The sequence below is a fragment of the Rhopalosiphum maidis genome, chromosome 1 (genome assembly GCF_003676215.2).
Source record: "Rhopalosiphum maidis isolate BTI-1 chromosome 1, ASM367621v3, whole genome shotgun sequence".
Taxonomy (NCBI): Eukaryota; Metazoa; Arthropoda; class Insecta; order Hemiptera; family Aphididae; genus Rhopalosiphum; species Rhopalosiphum maidis.
The window spans coordinates 10,592,679-10,607,399 of NC_040877.1; the positions used below are offsets into that span (position 1 = coordinate 10,592,679).

Here is a 14,721-nt window from a genome sequence, read left to right on the forward strand (position 1 = left end):
CTAATCAATAAACAAATTATTTTTTTATTTATGGTACATTAGAAATTTTGAAGAATAACTCTCATGTGGTATACAGGAGTATTATTTGACTTCTTTTATTTTCCTCTATAAGCACCTTTTAGAATATTAGAAATATAAAAACTTAAAATGTCTAACTCATTCATTGTATTTCAAATAAAAAACGATTACTCTAAAATCAGTATAATATATTATATATTTATATCATGTAAGTGATTCACGGTACATACGTCATAAAAATAATATATAATATAAAATATTAGACAATAAAAAGCGTTGTTAAATATATATTTTTCATAAAAATAGATCTAAAAAAACAAAGACTAAAAGTATAATTAATTAACTGTGTAGGTAAAACAATTTTATCAATTAATTATTATGGTCACCGTACATAAATGTTTTTGTATGTAATTGTTTGTGCATTATTATTAATTTTTTTTTTTTTTTATGTTATGGCTCACATCATACTTGATCATACTTGTTTAGGCTATTCTTAAGAATAAACACTTTTTTATAACCTTAATCTGCACTATATGCCACAAAATGCTGAGTATTCCAAAAAAGATCAAATTTTGGTTGTATTAACTAATGAGTAATGATCATCTACAATAAAAGAAATTCACCAACAGTATAATATACTGTATACATGGAAGTATGAAACATCACCAGATCATACAATTAATTAAATCATAAAAGTACAAATTATACTAATATATTGTTATTATTATTCTATTATTATATTATGATTTATTATTATTTTTTAAGGCAAAGTAATTATTATGAGAATAATTAATTAAAAACAAAAATTAAAGTTTATTAAGCATACAAGCTATTAAAACAGTGTAAGTAAAACAAAAAAAAAATAAACCTTACAAGGTTTATCAGAAAACCGTCAACTTTGATCATGAACGTATTGCAAATACTGTTTGTAACGCTGATCTATACAATATTATACAATAATATTATTGAACTTTCTCAAAGTTCTTTAAATAGAAGATACACCGTACGTGTTTATATTATGTATATCTCAGTAGTGAAGGACGAATTAATCTGATTTATTAAGAAACTTTAATGCAGTCTTAGATTGTTACAGTTACTAACACTAATGAAAACTATATTTATTATCTAACCTAAAACGTAATGGATTTATCTAAATATTTTGCAAGGAATGTTTACCATGTAGAAAAACGATACACTTACGAATAAATTAGTTAGATTTAACGATGACACAAGAGCTGACCATGAAATAGTTACAAACATATGTTCAATTTTATGAACAGATCGTACATACTGAATTAGAATTGAATAAAGACTCATATTTACATCACACGTAAAAATAGTAAATATTTAGCTTTTGTAGATATAATATTTTGAGCCTTTGAGGGGATTCAAAACGAAATGTTTTTCCTACTAAAAGATTTACCTGGCTACCTAATAAAAATTATATCTGATTATGATTTATCGATTTAATGAGAATCGATCAATTTAATTTAACTAATATATTATAGTTATAATCTACAATAATTAGTCTAAACTCTAAATATTTCCTTTATATAACTCCTAATATACAATGCGTTTCAAATGTCATTACAATTAATAAAACTCATATGTTAATGAAAAACGTTTATAATATAATATATATCTAATTAAAAAAAAAAACTATACTAGTTTTAAAATTTTAAAATTATTAAAATTATTTTTAAGCAATGTTGCTTTATAAGTAAACAATCCTTTTTATTTAAGAACGACAGTACGTGCTTTAAAAGTTCTTTTTTTATTTTTATTTTAAAAATACTGAAATAATTAAAATATTATGTACAAAAAAATCTTAAAAATTACCTTAAAAACTAAAAATAAATATATCTCATAAACAATTATTTTCGAAAATACCTATAGGAATGTAGTAACCTATAGAATATATTGTTTTAACCCGGTTGTTTAAATAGATTAGTATTTTTCATTTATTTGGTTAGAAGTTAAAATATAATTAATTTCAAACTATTTTTGATTAAATTAATTTTACCATTATGTTTTATAATAATTTTATAAATTAAATTAAATGCAAAAATAATATTTAATGATGTTTTTTCTTAAAAAATAACAAACAGGCATATTGTTTATACATTCTATATATTTTTGTATTCTTATTCTAAAATAGGAAATATATAATTGATAAATATAAGAATGAAATTCAATTTTTTTAACTCAAGTTTCTTAAAAATATATTCTAATACTTAAATAATCGTTAGAAGATACTCTTATCTCAAAAATATAAATTTATAAAAACTATTCTACAAAATTGTTTCCATTTTCGATCTTCCTTACAATAATACAATCAAAAAACATTATAGTTAATAAGTATTAAATATATTTGAAAGTTATCAATTTTTTTATGTTTTTTTCTTTTAAATTTAATTTGTGTTGATGAAATGTTTGTTTCTGTCAAAAAATTTGTCATCTTTAAAAATTTTTTTTATAAGTCATTATTACAAAAATTTAGTTACACGATATTTTTTTTATGTTTAAAGTCAAGTTAGTTCGTAAAAATATTGAAAATTAAAAACTAATTTTAATTTTTAAAACATAATAAAACTTGTCAATTAAATATAAGAATTAGCATCATAAGTTGTTATTAAATAAATTTTAAAATATTGAAATTCGTAGTAACATTTTTTTTTTTTAATATGAATACTTAGTCGGTTGTTATTTGTGAAGAAAAGAGTGACGGTCGGTCGTGCAGGTTCTTAATAATTATTACATCACTATGCAATACGACATAAGATATAACGGTTATTATTGACAATATTTTTCTTCGGATATATGCTTATATTTAACATACTATTAATAACCATTTCTCGAGTAAGATCGACAATCGGTTCTAGTTTTAAAATCCCTAGTCACAATTTTCAATTAAATTTTAGCTTCTGATACGTAAGCTCACCCATTCAGCCCCGCGTTCTTTTACACTCAGTAAATATTATTTTGTAAAAAACACATAACTTTTATAAATCTAGACTTAAATAACAATAAGCCGTCTTTTGATAAAATATAAATCATCCAAGACGTGTACTATAAGTTACAACTCGCTGAACCGTCGTAATTACATCAATTATTATTTCGCGAACTAACGCACTTGAGCGGACTGAACGCGGTTTGACGTCGGACAAACCGTGTCTTCATCGGCATCGCGTGCGATCACTTCATAATGTCATGGTGTGGCAGTTCGAGAAGAGACAATTATTATTTTCGGTAAACTGTTTAGGACGCCATCTTCTTGATCATAATATTTTAATGTGCGCTGAACCACTGCCGCGCTGATTCGATATAATTTTGGATGGCGAAGTGTTCGAGTGGGAATATTGTTCGTGTCATTTCAATAATGCTAGCTGTATTGCGTACTAAGCGCAGGTATTATTGGTGGACTAAAACTTCGCTGCAGCTCGTCGTTCACTAAATGTTTTGCTTTAAAGTAATCGTACTAACAATAACTTTACGACTTAAGTTCATTCGGTCCATGTTAACCGAAGTAATAAGTTATCGCGCACAGTATGAAACACACTTGGAGCCGTTGGACGCGATTACTGCTGGGACGTAATAATTAAATAAATAATCTCTCAAAAGTTTTTTTCTTAAGTATATAATATAATCGACGTGCCTACGTGAGTTTGATATATAATAGTTTTGACATAATGCTATACGTCTAAGTCATTATGTCTATGTGACGTTAATGTAATTATCAAGTATTAATCTTATGTATAGGAAGTATAGTTAAGTTTGGGAGTATAGTCTATATTATGGATTATGGTTACAACTTGCCATATAAACATTTTATGACTTGAATACTTATTTTGTATTTTTTTCTTTTATATATAAGTAATGTTATTGTTTAATAACCATATTATTGAGTTTTAATTTATTTAAAAATGGAAACCTAAACCAGTGCACTTTCCAACATATTATTTCATATTATTTACAATATACGATCTAAGTATGTTTTTGATTACTTAATAATATGTTTATTTAAGTTAATTATTCATAAATGCCTATTGGTCCACAATCTAGTGAAAATGTTTATTAAATTATGTTTGTTTCATTTATATTTATTAGTGTCTAGAGTAGGGATCAATATCATTTGGTAAATTTATTTGGTATTGTTTACGGTTACTTGTACTCTACAATATAATTAATTAATGTTACAATTAATACATTTAGTAACACAATATAATCCTCAGTCTCTAATATTTTGAGAGGTTTTGTACAGACAGACATTATATGAATCTATAATCTATACAATTATCTCAAGTTTCTTGCTTATAGATTAAAATCTTTGTCCGGTTTTGAATAAGTGATATTCTGTGGTATGAAATTGTTTACAATTCTCTTAGACATGCAATAGAATAAAATTCAAATTAAAAATGTATTGTATAATAAACTGGTATATTGCTACTATTAAAAAATTGACTGTTTCAAAATAATCATGAGCCATCTACCATCGACGAATATTGACTATAATTGATCGTATCTGAAGTTACTATGTTCATAAGTTATAATGCTCAAATTGATTATATAGGATATATTATGATATTCAAAATTATATATCCTATAGTTATCACAATCGTTATAGAAATATTTTATATAATAACATATTATGTTATGGTGACCAAGTAACTGTTCTATTAATTAGTTTATATAGTAAATTGGGCAAACCGCATATCTAAAGATAATAATAAATAAATAATTTTTGAAAAGGTAATAATAATATACAATGCTTTGGTCTGTCAATTGTCAAATATAGTAACCAAATAAAGGCATTGATTCATATTATCTTTGTCTATTTAAAATTTCAATGAATTAGAAATATATGCATAAATATAAAATCTATGTATTTTAAACATAATATTGTCATTTATATAAAGACCGACTAAATATTAAACAATACAATTTTATTTTGTAAATGGTATAGTAGATCTATTATTGTATTAAATTAATCGAAACAATTTTATTTGAAATCCAGGAATTAACTAATTTTATAAGTTCATATCAATATACATAATAAATGCAATTTAGTGTGTGATATACTTCTGAATTACTTATGTTAATTATCGTTGAAAGGAATTGAATAATCACAATACTTTAAAAGAAAATAACAACTAATTATTGTTTAATAACCATCCATAAATATACGTACCTAATGTATGACAAACTATGAAAGTTTGTTATATTTCAATTTTATGTTGTTTTTTTTTTAATATTACAAAATCGTGAAATGGTTAAATGATCAATTTAGTATATATGAATTTCGTGTTTAAGTGAAATTTTCATTAATGTACTTTATCTTCCTATATCTACTTAACTTTAAAACTATCTACAAAATATTGGTTTAGTTACAAAACCATTTTATACATTTTTGAATGAAAATAAAAATTGATTTTGTATTTTTTCGAAATGCAATAACTTCTAATTTTAATGTTTCTAATAGTTATAATTTTTACAATATTTTAGAATTTTACAGTATTTAATGTTAAAATTTGAAATAATTTAATATTAATGTTTTTACAAAATAACATTATTTTTATGGAACAAAAAATAATAATAAATTATTGAAATTATTGGTATATTATATTTTGAATTGCATATTTTTAAGATTTTACGGGGCACTAGTGCACTACAATCCCAATTATACTAGTATTTAAATTTATAGCAATAACAATATTTTTTTTCAGGTATCGTGGGTTCGTCGTCGAGATTGGCATATACTAAGCTCCGGTGTTTTTATGTACACAAATGATGACAGATTTCATGTGATGCATGCAGACAACGCAGATAATTGGGATTTACAGATCAAATATGTACAAAAAAGAGATGCTGGTTCATATGAATGCCAAGTATAATAGTTTTCATAAATATAAAAATATTAAGTAAACTGTAAATTAAAATATTAAGATTAGAGAATACATAAAAAATATTAGTAATGTTTTACTATCTTAAAAATAAATAAATATTATATACCATTAAAAAATTAAAACTTTTAAAAGATTTCAAAGGATTTTAATTGATTTAAAAATATTAAAAAATTAATTTTAATATATATATTTTTTAAAAGATTTAAAGTTTTGAATTTTAAACTTATTTATTTTTACAACTTTTTATTTAAATATAGAATATTGAACAAATATTTAAATAAAAGAGGTATTGAAACTTGTACATATCAAAAAAATAATTGTTCTATCATTATTTTTTCTCATCAATAACACATATTATGTTTGTTTCAATGTTTCTTATGCGTATTAAAAATATTAAGAAAAGTATTTTGTTTCAAAATATATAATTAAAAAGTAGAAAGTAGTAAACCTATCTGCTATACATAAGTTATATATTCAGTAAGTCATTGTTATGTTTAGTTTTGAATTAAATGATAAATCATTAGGTACATAATAAAAAAAATTTTGGACAAAGGTGACTTTTCAGCTTAAATTATATTACTAAATATTATATTTTATGACATTATATTCATTATTTATTATTTTCAAATATATGTGATTTTTGCAAAATGTTGTCAAAATTTGGACTTTGGACACTCAAAAATAAATACTTGTGGAATTATGCTTATTTTTTTTTTTTTTTTCTAATTATAGTTATGACACTTTTTTACCAAAGTTTCAAGTAATTTTTATTTAAAATATTTATTTTTATCGAAATTTATAAAAAAAAAAACAAATATAAAAAACAATTATATTAACAGTGACCTCGAAAAGTCAATTTTTCAGGCATTTTTATTTAGAAACCAACATTCGATAACTTCACTACACCTGAATCAAAAATACTTTAAAATACATTACATTTTAAATATTTATAAATAGATTTAGTTTTTTATATTTAAATAAATACTAAGAATTTTAACCTGCTAAAATATCAACTTTATTTAATTATTTACTTAAAATTACCCTTATAAGTTAAATTGTAGCTTTTTTAAGCTCGAAAATTAAAAAAAAATATTTGTAAATTCAAATTACTCCACTTAGAATTTAATGTTTTATACTATTGATTATCGGTTATTGGTAATAACACATTATTTAAAAATTATCCATAACAATCCATCGTAGTTTTTATAAAACTATAACATTTCCGTCAATTCATCATAATAGACCTATATGCTGATATGACAACACTGTTTTATCTTAAATTTAGAATATTAGTACTCAGGTCACGATTTTTTGAAAAATGAAAAAAATGAAACTTATTAATAACCATAGACTGGACTTTGAAGACTATAAAAATATATATTATATTTATAAATTAAGTTGTGTTTTCATGATGGTCGTGTACTTTAGTCATACTTATGCAGCACGCACGTACATAAAACACACAACACTAAAATAATGTTGCTGGTGCTTTAATTTTTTACTCACCACAAAGAAAGATTCTTTGATATAAATGTCAGCATTTTACTATCCCAATGTTGTATACTGCAACTATATAGCAGACTAATTTAAATTTTCCATGAGTGACTATATAAGATTAGTAAATCACTGTAAACAAGCGAAATTTCGACGAATACTACTTATTGTGTTAACAAACAGTGATTGTCTGATATTATTAGTTTGTAACAATGTTCAAAGTTAGTATAGTAAGCTGAAGTGTGGAAGATTTAAACTATATATATATAATACATTTATACGAGTTACTTAAATGCACAATATTTGTATAATACATATCAAAAGATATTATAGTCAATGAGTTTTTAATCAAATAGATATTTTTTTATAGTTTATTATCATCGATGAAATAATTATAATTGTTCTTTAGATTTCAAGGATTTCTCAGGTTGAATATTTAAGATAAATTATTTAAGTAACATAACAATGGATAAATATATCAAACTTATTTTTAGCCATTAAAACGAAAAAAAAACTGATAGATATTTAGGTACATTGAGATGTTGAAAGAATGATAGTTTAAATTTGATTCGTACAAATCAAATAATTTTGACGCTGATTTGACGCTAAAAGCTTAAAATATAATACAATAAAATATTTAGAATATATTAGCTGATAGTATGATATATAACATATAATGAAATATTCCTCACATTATAAATTTTAGCAATATCTTAGAAGGTTTATTATATTTGATTAATCATATTTAACAAGTTTAAGACAAGATCCGTTATTTTATTTTATTTCAATATGACATAGAAATAAAATTACGTATTTAAGTTATAATTTATTATAATTTTAGCTTGATAAGTGTACTTTATGTATACAATTAAATAATATTCCTCAGAAAGAATCACAAATCACAGAGTTTATTTTACCAAAGAAATAATTTTGTCTAACAACTTGAACCCTGTTAGAGAGGCGCAATGTAAAGAGTTTTAATGAGGTTACTCGTCATCCTAAATATCATTGCTTGCATAATATACTCACTATAATTTAATAGTCGGCTTATTAAATATGCATAAATCAATTTAACATCTGAATAAGTTATATTTATATAAGTATATTCTTAACGATTATTTTATATTTGATATAATGGTAATTACATTTATAAGTGCATACAATTATTATATTTTCATATAGACATAGTTTTTTAAATTATAATCAAGTATATTTTGATAAATATTAATTAATAATATATTATGATGAATTTATTTTCGAGGTGGCAATGGGAACGGGTATTGCTTCGCATTACTATAACTTGGAAGTGATTGTACCAACGGCTCGAATTCTAGGAAGAGAAGAGTATCATATTGGAAAAGGAAGCACAATAAATCTCATATGTGTCATAGAAAATGTAAGTTTTGTTTATTATATTGTAATTAAATAATTTTAAGTATCGATTTTTATAAGAAATTCAGTTTATAATTAATAGAATGATCTAAAATTAAACTGATTAATTAAATAATAAATAATAAATATAAATGCATTGTTGAATATAATTATCAAACTCATATTTAGATTAAAAATATTTCAAAATATTTCTAGGAATAATATAAAGTATTATGTTTACATTAATAATACTAACAAAATAATTAAAATACTATAATAGAAATAGTATATAATATTATAGACTAATATAATTATTAGTTCTTAATAGAGATTAATAAAAAATATATAGATTCTTTATTTAACTTATAAGTTACAAGTATACGTTTTGATAATATTTTGATATTTAGTAAATTAAAAATAATAAGTTTTAATCATATTTTTTTCATTAATTTTTATTCATGTTAAATATAGCTAATTCAAGATTAGTTATTAGTATACATAGGTAATTTAGGCAATATAAGTAAATACTGTTACAAAAAATAAAAAATAAAATAAAATAGAAACATTTTGACTAATAATTTTTAAAATGTGAATAACTATTGCGTACAGTCGTACACTAATATAAAACATGAAATATAAAACTATAAAAATTATACGTAGGTATATAACATGTAATATTACAATAAAATCATTATAAATATTATTCAACATTAAACATATTATTAATACATTTATAAAAATGTATTTAAATATAAATATTATAATGTAGCTTTTTAGTAGTTATATTATTTTTGTATGCATATATTTATTAGTTAGGTAGTTATATTTATGTATACTAGTTACAAGTTGAATTTGAACAAAATTATTCATTAAAAAAAATAAAATCATTTTTAAGCTGATTTTAAAATACCTATTTACTGTGAATTATAAACAAAGATTATGTTTTACAGTACTTTAATACTAATTGTTAGTTGTCACTTTATATTCTGGTTTAGAACTTTAGTTGAAAAGCTACACGTATTCTAAATGTATAAGTAGAAAACAAACAGTTTATTTTAACACATCACATAATTTTGTGTTAGTAAAAGTTTTAGGTAACATCAAGCACTATACACGAATTAACACATTAAATAAGTTCATTTTCTTAAGATTATATTTTAATAAATCGTAAATACTTATTCAAATAGTAAAATGACTACTAGTAATGGCAAATGGCACTGTTGTTTATATAATATTAAATTAAATTAGGTTCTTGTATATCTGATTAATGCTGACACTAATTAACCATACACGACACAACTGTTTTTAAAGATTATATCTGATTTTGTTTAGAGTATTCAACATTTAAAATATCAATGTTAAAATAAAAGTATATCTACCAGTAGATAACCGTTATTTATTATATTTATTAACTTTAGAAAAATATGATAATTTATATAAATGGAGTATATAATGGAAAATAAATTTTACACCTTTTACGATTTGCTTAAGTATACATATGGACTTGTTATTTATAATGAATACGTTCATAATTTAATAAAAACAAAATTTTATTATCACAAAATAATCATTAAAGATCTAGTACAAAAGTCTCAATTATTTTAATGTATGGGTTTTAAGTATATTTATGAACTTCAAACAATTTTAATTTGAATAAATTCATTATTAAATGAAAAATGGGGATGAGCATTCTATAGTGAATTATTCTATTTATTTTATGCTTGCTAGATATATTGTATTATTTTCTTAGTATAATACATAGGAAAACTGCTGAATTTTATCTTGAAATAATATTTTACATTTCACATTTTTTTCCCCAGAAAACCTTAAACCTTAAGTATCCTATAAGCTTATACATCATACACGTATAAGAAAGGTTATTATTATTCTCCTTAAAAAAAACTTCATTGTCTACGTTAATAAGAACCACACAACTTATATTTAGAATAAAATTCTTATATTAAAATAGGAGTATATAAAGCATCATTTTTTTATAGCTGTACAACTTTATTATGTACTGTTGTTAATATAATCAATATTATTAATTATAAGTAAATTTTATTCAGACAATTTATTTATATGGTTTAAAAAATTATTTTGTAATTCAAATCGTTATAAAAACTTCTAATGAATAACCTATATTTTATACAAAAAATATCATAGAAATATTCACTTAATAATTAATGAAATCAATTTTACATTTTAGTTCTCAACTAGCTGTACGTTTAAACGATAATACTAATATGGTATAATCATACCTAAAGATCAGTTTTTTATGCACTAATAATTATATAGTATACATGCAAATATTTAAGTATAATCTAATATATCAATTGTACATTCTAATTGTACATCGTAAAAAAAAATTAAAGACAATTATAAATTTAATTACAATATAATTATAATTATTAATAATTTTATTTAATACATTTTATTATTTAATCTTAACATTTTTATTTTTTGTTTTTATAAAAATAATGTATGGTGTATTTTATTATTGTAATAATATTCATTATTTCTTATAATATTAATAATAAATTCTAACACCTAGATGTAGCATATAGATCATTATAATACAGGAATATTAGTTTGTTTTTTTTAAATATTTTAAGACATAATTATGTTTTTTTTGATTTTGAACTGGTATAAAAACCATATTTAGTTGTTTAGATGATGTTTATTTAATTCAAATATATTCAAACGTATATATTTTACAAATTTTGTATGTAACACAATTTTTTTTAAATTTAAATATTCATATTTTGATAAAAAAAAATGTTTATACTATTTTTTGGTAAAGTGAACAATTATTCAAATAATATTTACTTTTGTTGAAACACTCATATTTATAATATCGTGATATAAGCTAAAATGTATCTAATGATAAATGCATATCAGTAATTTCATATTACACATAAATAATTTTCTCTTTATGCATAAATTGCGAATTCATCTCATTTCTAGTAACATATTAACATTTAAATTCTAATTGTAATTATGAATTATTAAAACACGTTAAAGTTACATTGTATAAAATAAGTATTAATATATTTTACTTATTTAACAAAATAATAATAATAACAAATTTCAGACAGTCAGCATGCATAATATCCTTTTTATTCTTTTTAAATACTAATTTTATTTATTTATTCTAAATAAATATAAATAATAAATAAATTTATATACAATCAAAATGGATTCATTGGTATTCTATATAATAATACAATAATATAATATACCTACCTAATGTTAAAATTATTAATATATATATCAGCTATTTACAAAGCCCTAATAGTGCTAGGTGAAAAGTAATCAGGTTACTTTAGTTTTTTTTAAATAAACTTATAATTAAAATGGGGGGGATATTCCTAGTGTGTCTCGTTTTTAATTTTTACCTTTTTCATAGACTGAGTGTATCCACGGTATTATTGACAAATTATATTGAATATAATATATATAAACACTTTTTTTCTTCAAATTCAACAAGTAATTTTATTTACGTAATAATGATAACGTTTCATAAAATTCCCAATATTATAATAAAATATATTATAACCAGTTACTTTAACCATTAATCAATTGATCGATAAATACGTTTTAATTTTCAAGGATTTTAGTATTTAAATTATTTAAGATAAATCTTTGTTCTAGGCACAATTGGTCCATATCTATTTAAATATACAACTATAATGATTTACAAGTCCTTAATCTTTACAGTTATGATTTAAAGCACTGGAAATGATGGGGAAATTGCGTTTTATTTTAACTTCAATAATAATTGGATACTTCTAAATTAACTTCTAGGGCTTTATCAAAAATATGATCTTTTTTTCTTGGGACAAAGTCAGGTGATATCTTATTTCGGGACGCACTCGGGAAACTTCCAAATTAGGTATTTTACTTTTCAATCAGAAAAGTAACTAAGTTACTTTTGTCTACAATAATAAACAATAACAGTTCTCTGGTATTTTCTAATTGCTTAAAAAACGTCATTTAATAAGCAACTGAAGTAAAAATAGTAAACCGTGGAGAGTTAAAATTATATATATATATATATATATATATATATATTATTTATATTAATATTACCTACCCAATGTCAGCCAATACATGCATCATTCATATATTTAAAGTATTATTAGATATATTCCTATTATGATTATTTTCTTACTTTTGTATACTTTAAATATTATGTCCAAACGGTAATATTTTATTCTATACTATAAGTTATTTATTTACAAGTAATTTATATTCAATTTTTATTACTTCAAGAAATTATAATAAAATTAGAATTAGTCCATAGATATATAAATATACTGCAGATATAGCTTTATAACATAATATTTGTATTAGCTATTAAGGGAAAAACATTTTAAAAACTCATAATTAATTTAACACTATTCTTTATTTCATGTTTGTATTATTATTATTTTTATAATCTTTCTATTATCTTTTCTTTACTGACTCATAACTTTCTATGCTCTATTTGATATAAATTGTATAAATAACAGTATGACACGGAGCTATACAAAGTTATTTTTAAATACGGATGGATTAGATACATATTTTAATATTTTTAAAGGACTTTTAAACCTGATAACATCAAGGTCTTTTGTTATATTTATGCATACACTTAAAAACTGAAAAAAATAAATAGGTAAAATAGTGATAGATGTAATGAAAATATTTTTTAACTTTAGTTACCTATTTAATTTTATGATAAAACAACTTTCAATAATATTCATACGTCTGTTTTCAGATTAGGTAACTACATATTATTTCATTTTAAAACTATTCGAAACTATCAAAGCATATTTGTGTAAACGTCATTCATTCTAAAAAAAAATTCAACAGTCTGTTCAGGTATTTTTTTTGTTGAATATCTACACAAAATTCGTAATATTTAAAAAAATATAGTATAATGTACCATACTATACGTACATATTTTGCATACCTCTTAATAAAATGTATTATTTACACCGTAATTTATTAATTAATGTAATAAATGCTAATTTAAAACTATGATATATTTAAGTTTTATAGGTTGTTTAATTATATAATAATACATTTTGTATAATTAATAAAAATCATATTTTTTTATCGATGACGAATCAAATTTAAGGTTATTATTAGCTGGAATATAGGCAGATTATATTACAAATAAATCTAAATAGTTTTATTAAAGAAAAAAATATTCAGCCTTAAACCAATCCCAAATAAAGGCCACGTTTGTCAGAAATAAGATTATGTGTTTCCGAAAATATTTTTGATGTACCTTTATAAGTGGTTACGTAATTGAATGTTAGTGACAAATGTATACTGGTTTGGATGTTGCTTAAGTTAACAACAACATTCTATTGATTTTATTTATCACAAAAGCAGCACAATTTAAAAAAAAAAAAAACTATATAGTAGATGAGTATAAAACACTACATAATATGCCAACTTTATAATCAATATAATCTATAAATTATTTTAACACATTACTATTGTCTAATAGATAGAGGTATACATTATTACAAAGCAAATTATTTATACGATATTTACTTTCAAATTAAAATTTTGTTAATATTTGATTAAACTTTATCTTTACTCTATCAATCCTAAAATTAATTTTAAAAATATATTTTATTCTTTTACTTAATTATTAAACGTTTATAATTCTGTTCGTACATAATTCATACTAGGAATAATTAATTTAACTTTGTTATTTAGGATCTAAGTTTTTGTGTAGTAAATTAAAATAATCTGTTAGAAATATTACAATTGCTCAACTATTGTAAATTATTGTCAACATGTTGGAAATAAATGTTATGGAAGTAGATTTAATATGTAACACTAATATAAGTATATAACTTATACACAACACGTTACAACTTATGCAGTTCCAAAGTTGTATATACAATTAAATCAGATTTCCAAAGTGGTCATTTAT

At 21.8% G+C, this 14,721-nt stretch overlaps 1 protein-coding gene across 3 annotated transcripts in view; it reads left to right on the forward strand.

Annotated features, from left to right (window-relative positions):
- Positions 1-14,721, forward strand: part of LOC113549082 — a 219,531-nt gene that overhangs the window by 155,161 nt on the left and 49,649 nt on the right. For all 3 annotated transcript variants that reach the window (XM_026950239.1, XM_026950238.1, XM_026950240.1), the window contains 2 exons: positions 5,742-5,903; positions 8,677-8,811. In XM_026950239.1, the coding sequence (XP_026806040.1) occupies positions 5,742-5,903; positions 8,677-8,811 (297 nt within the window). The remainder of the gene's footprint in view (positions 1-5,741; positions 5,904-8,676; positions 8,812-14,721) is intronic.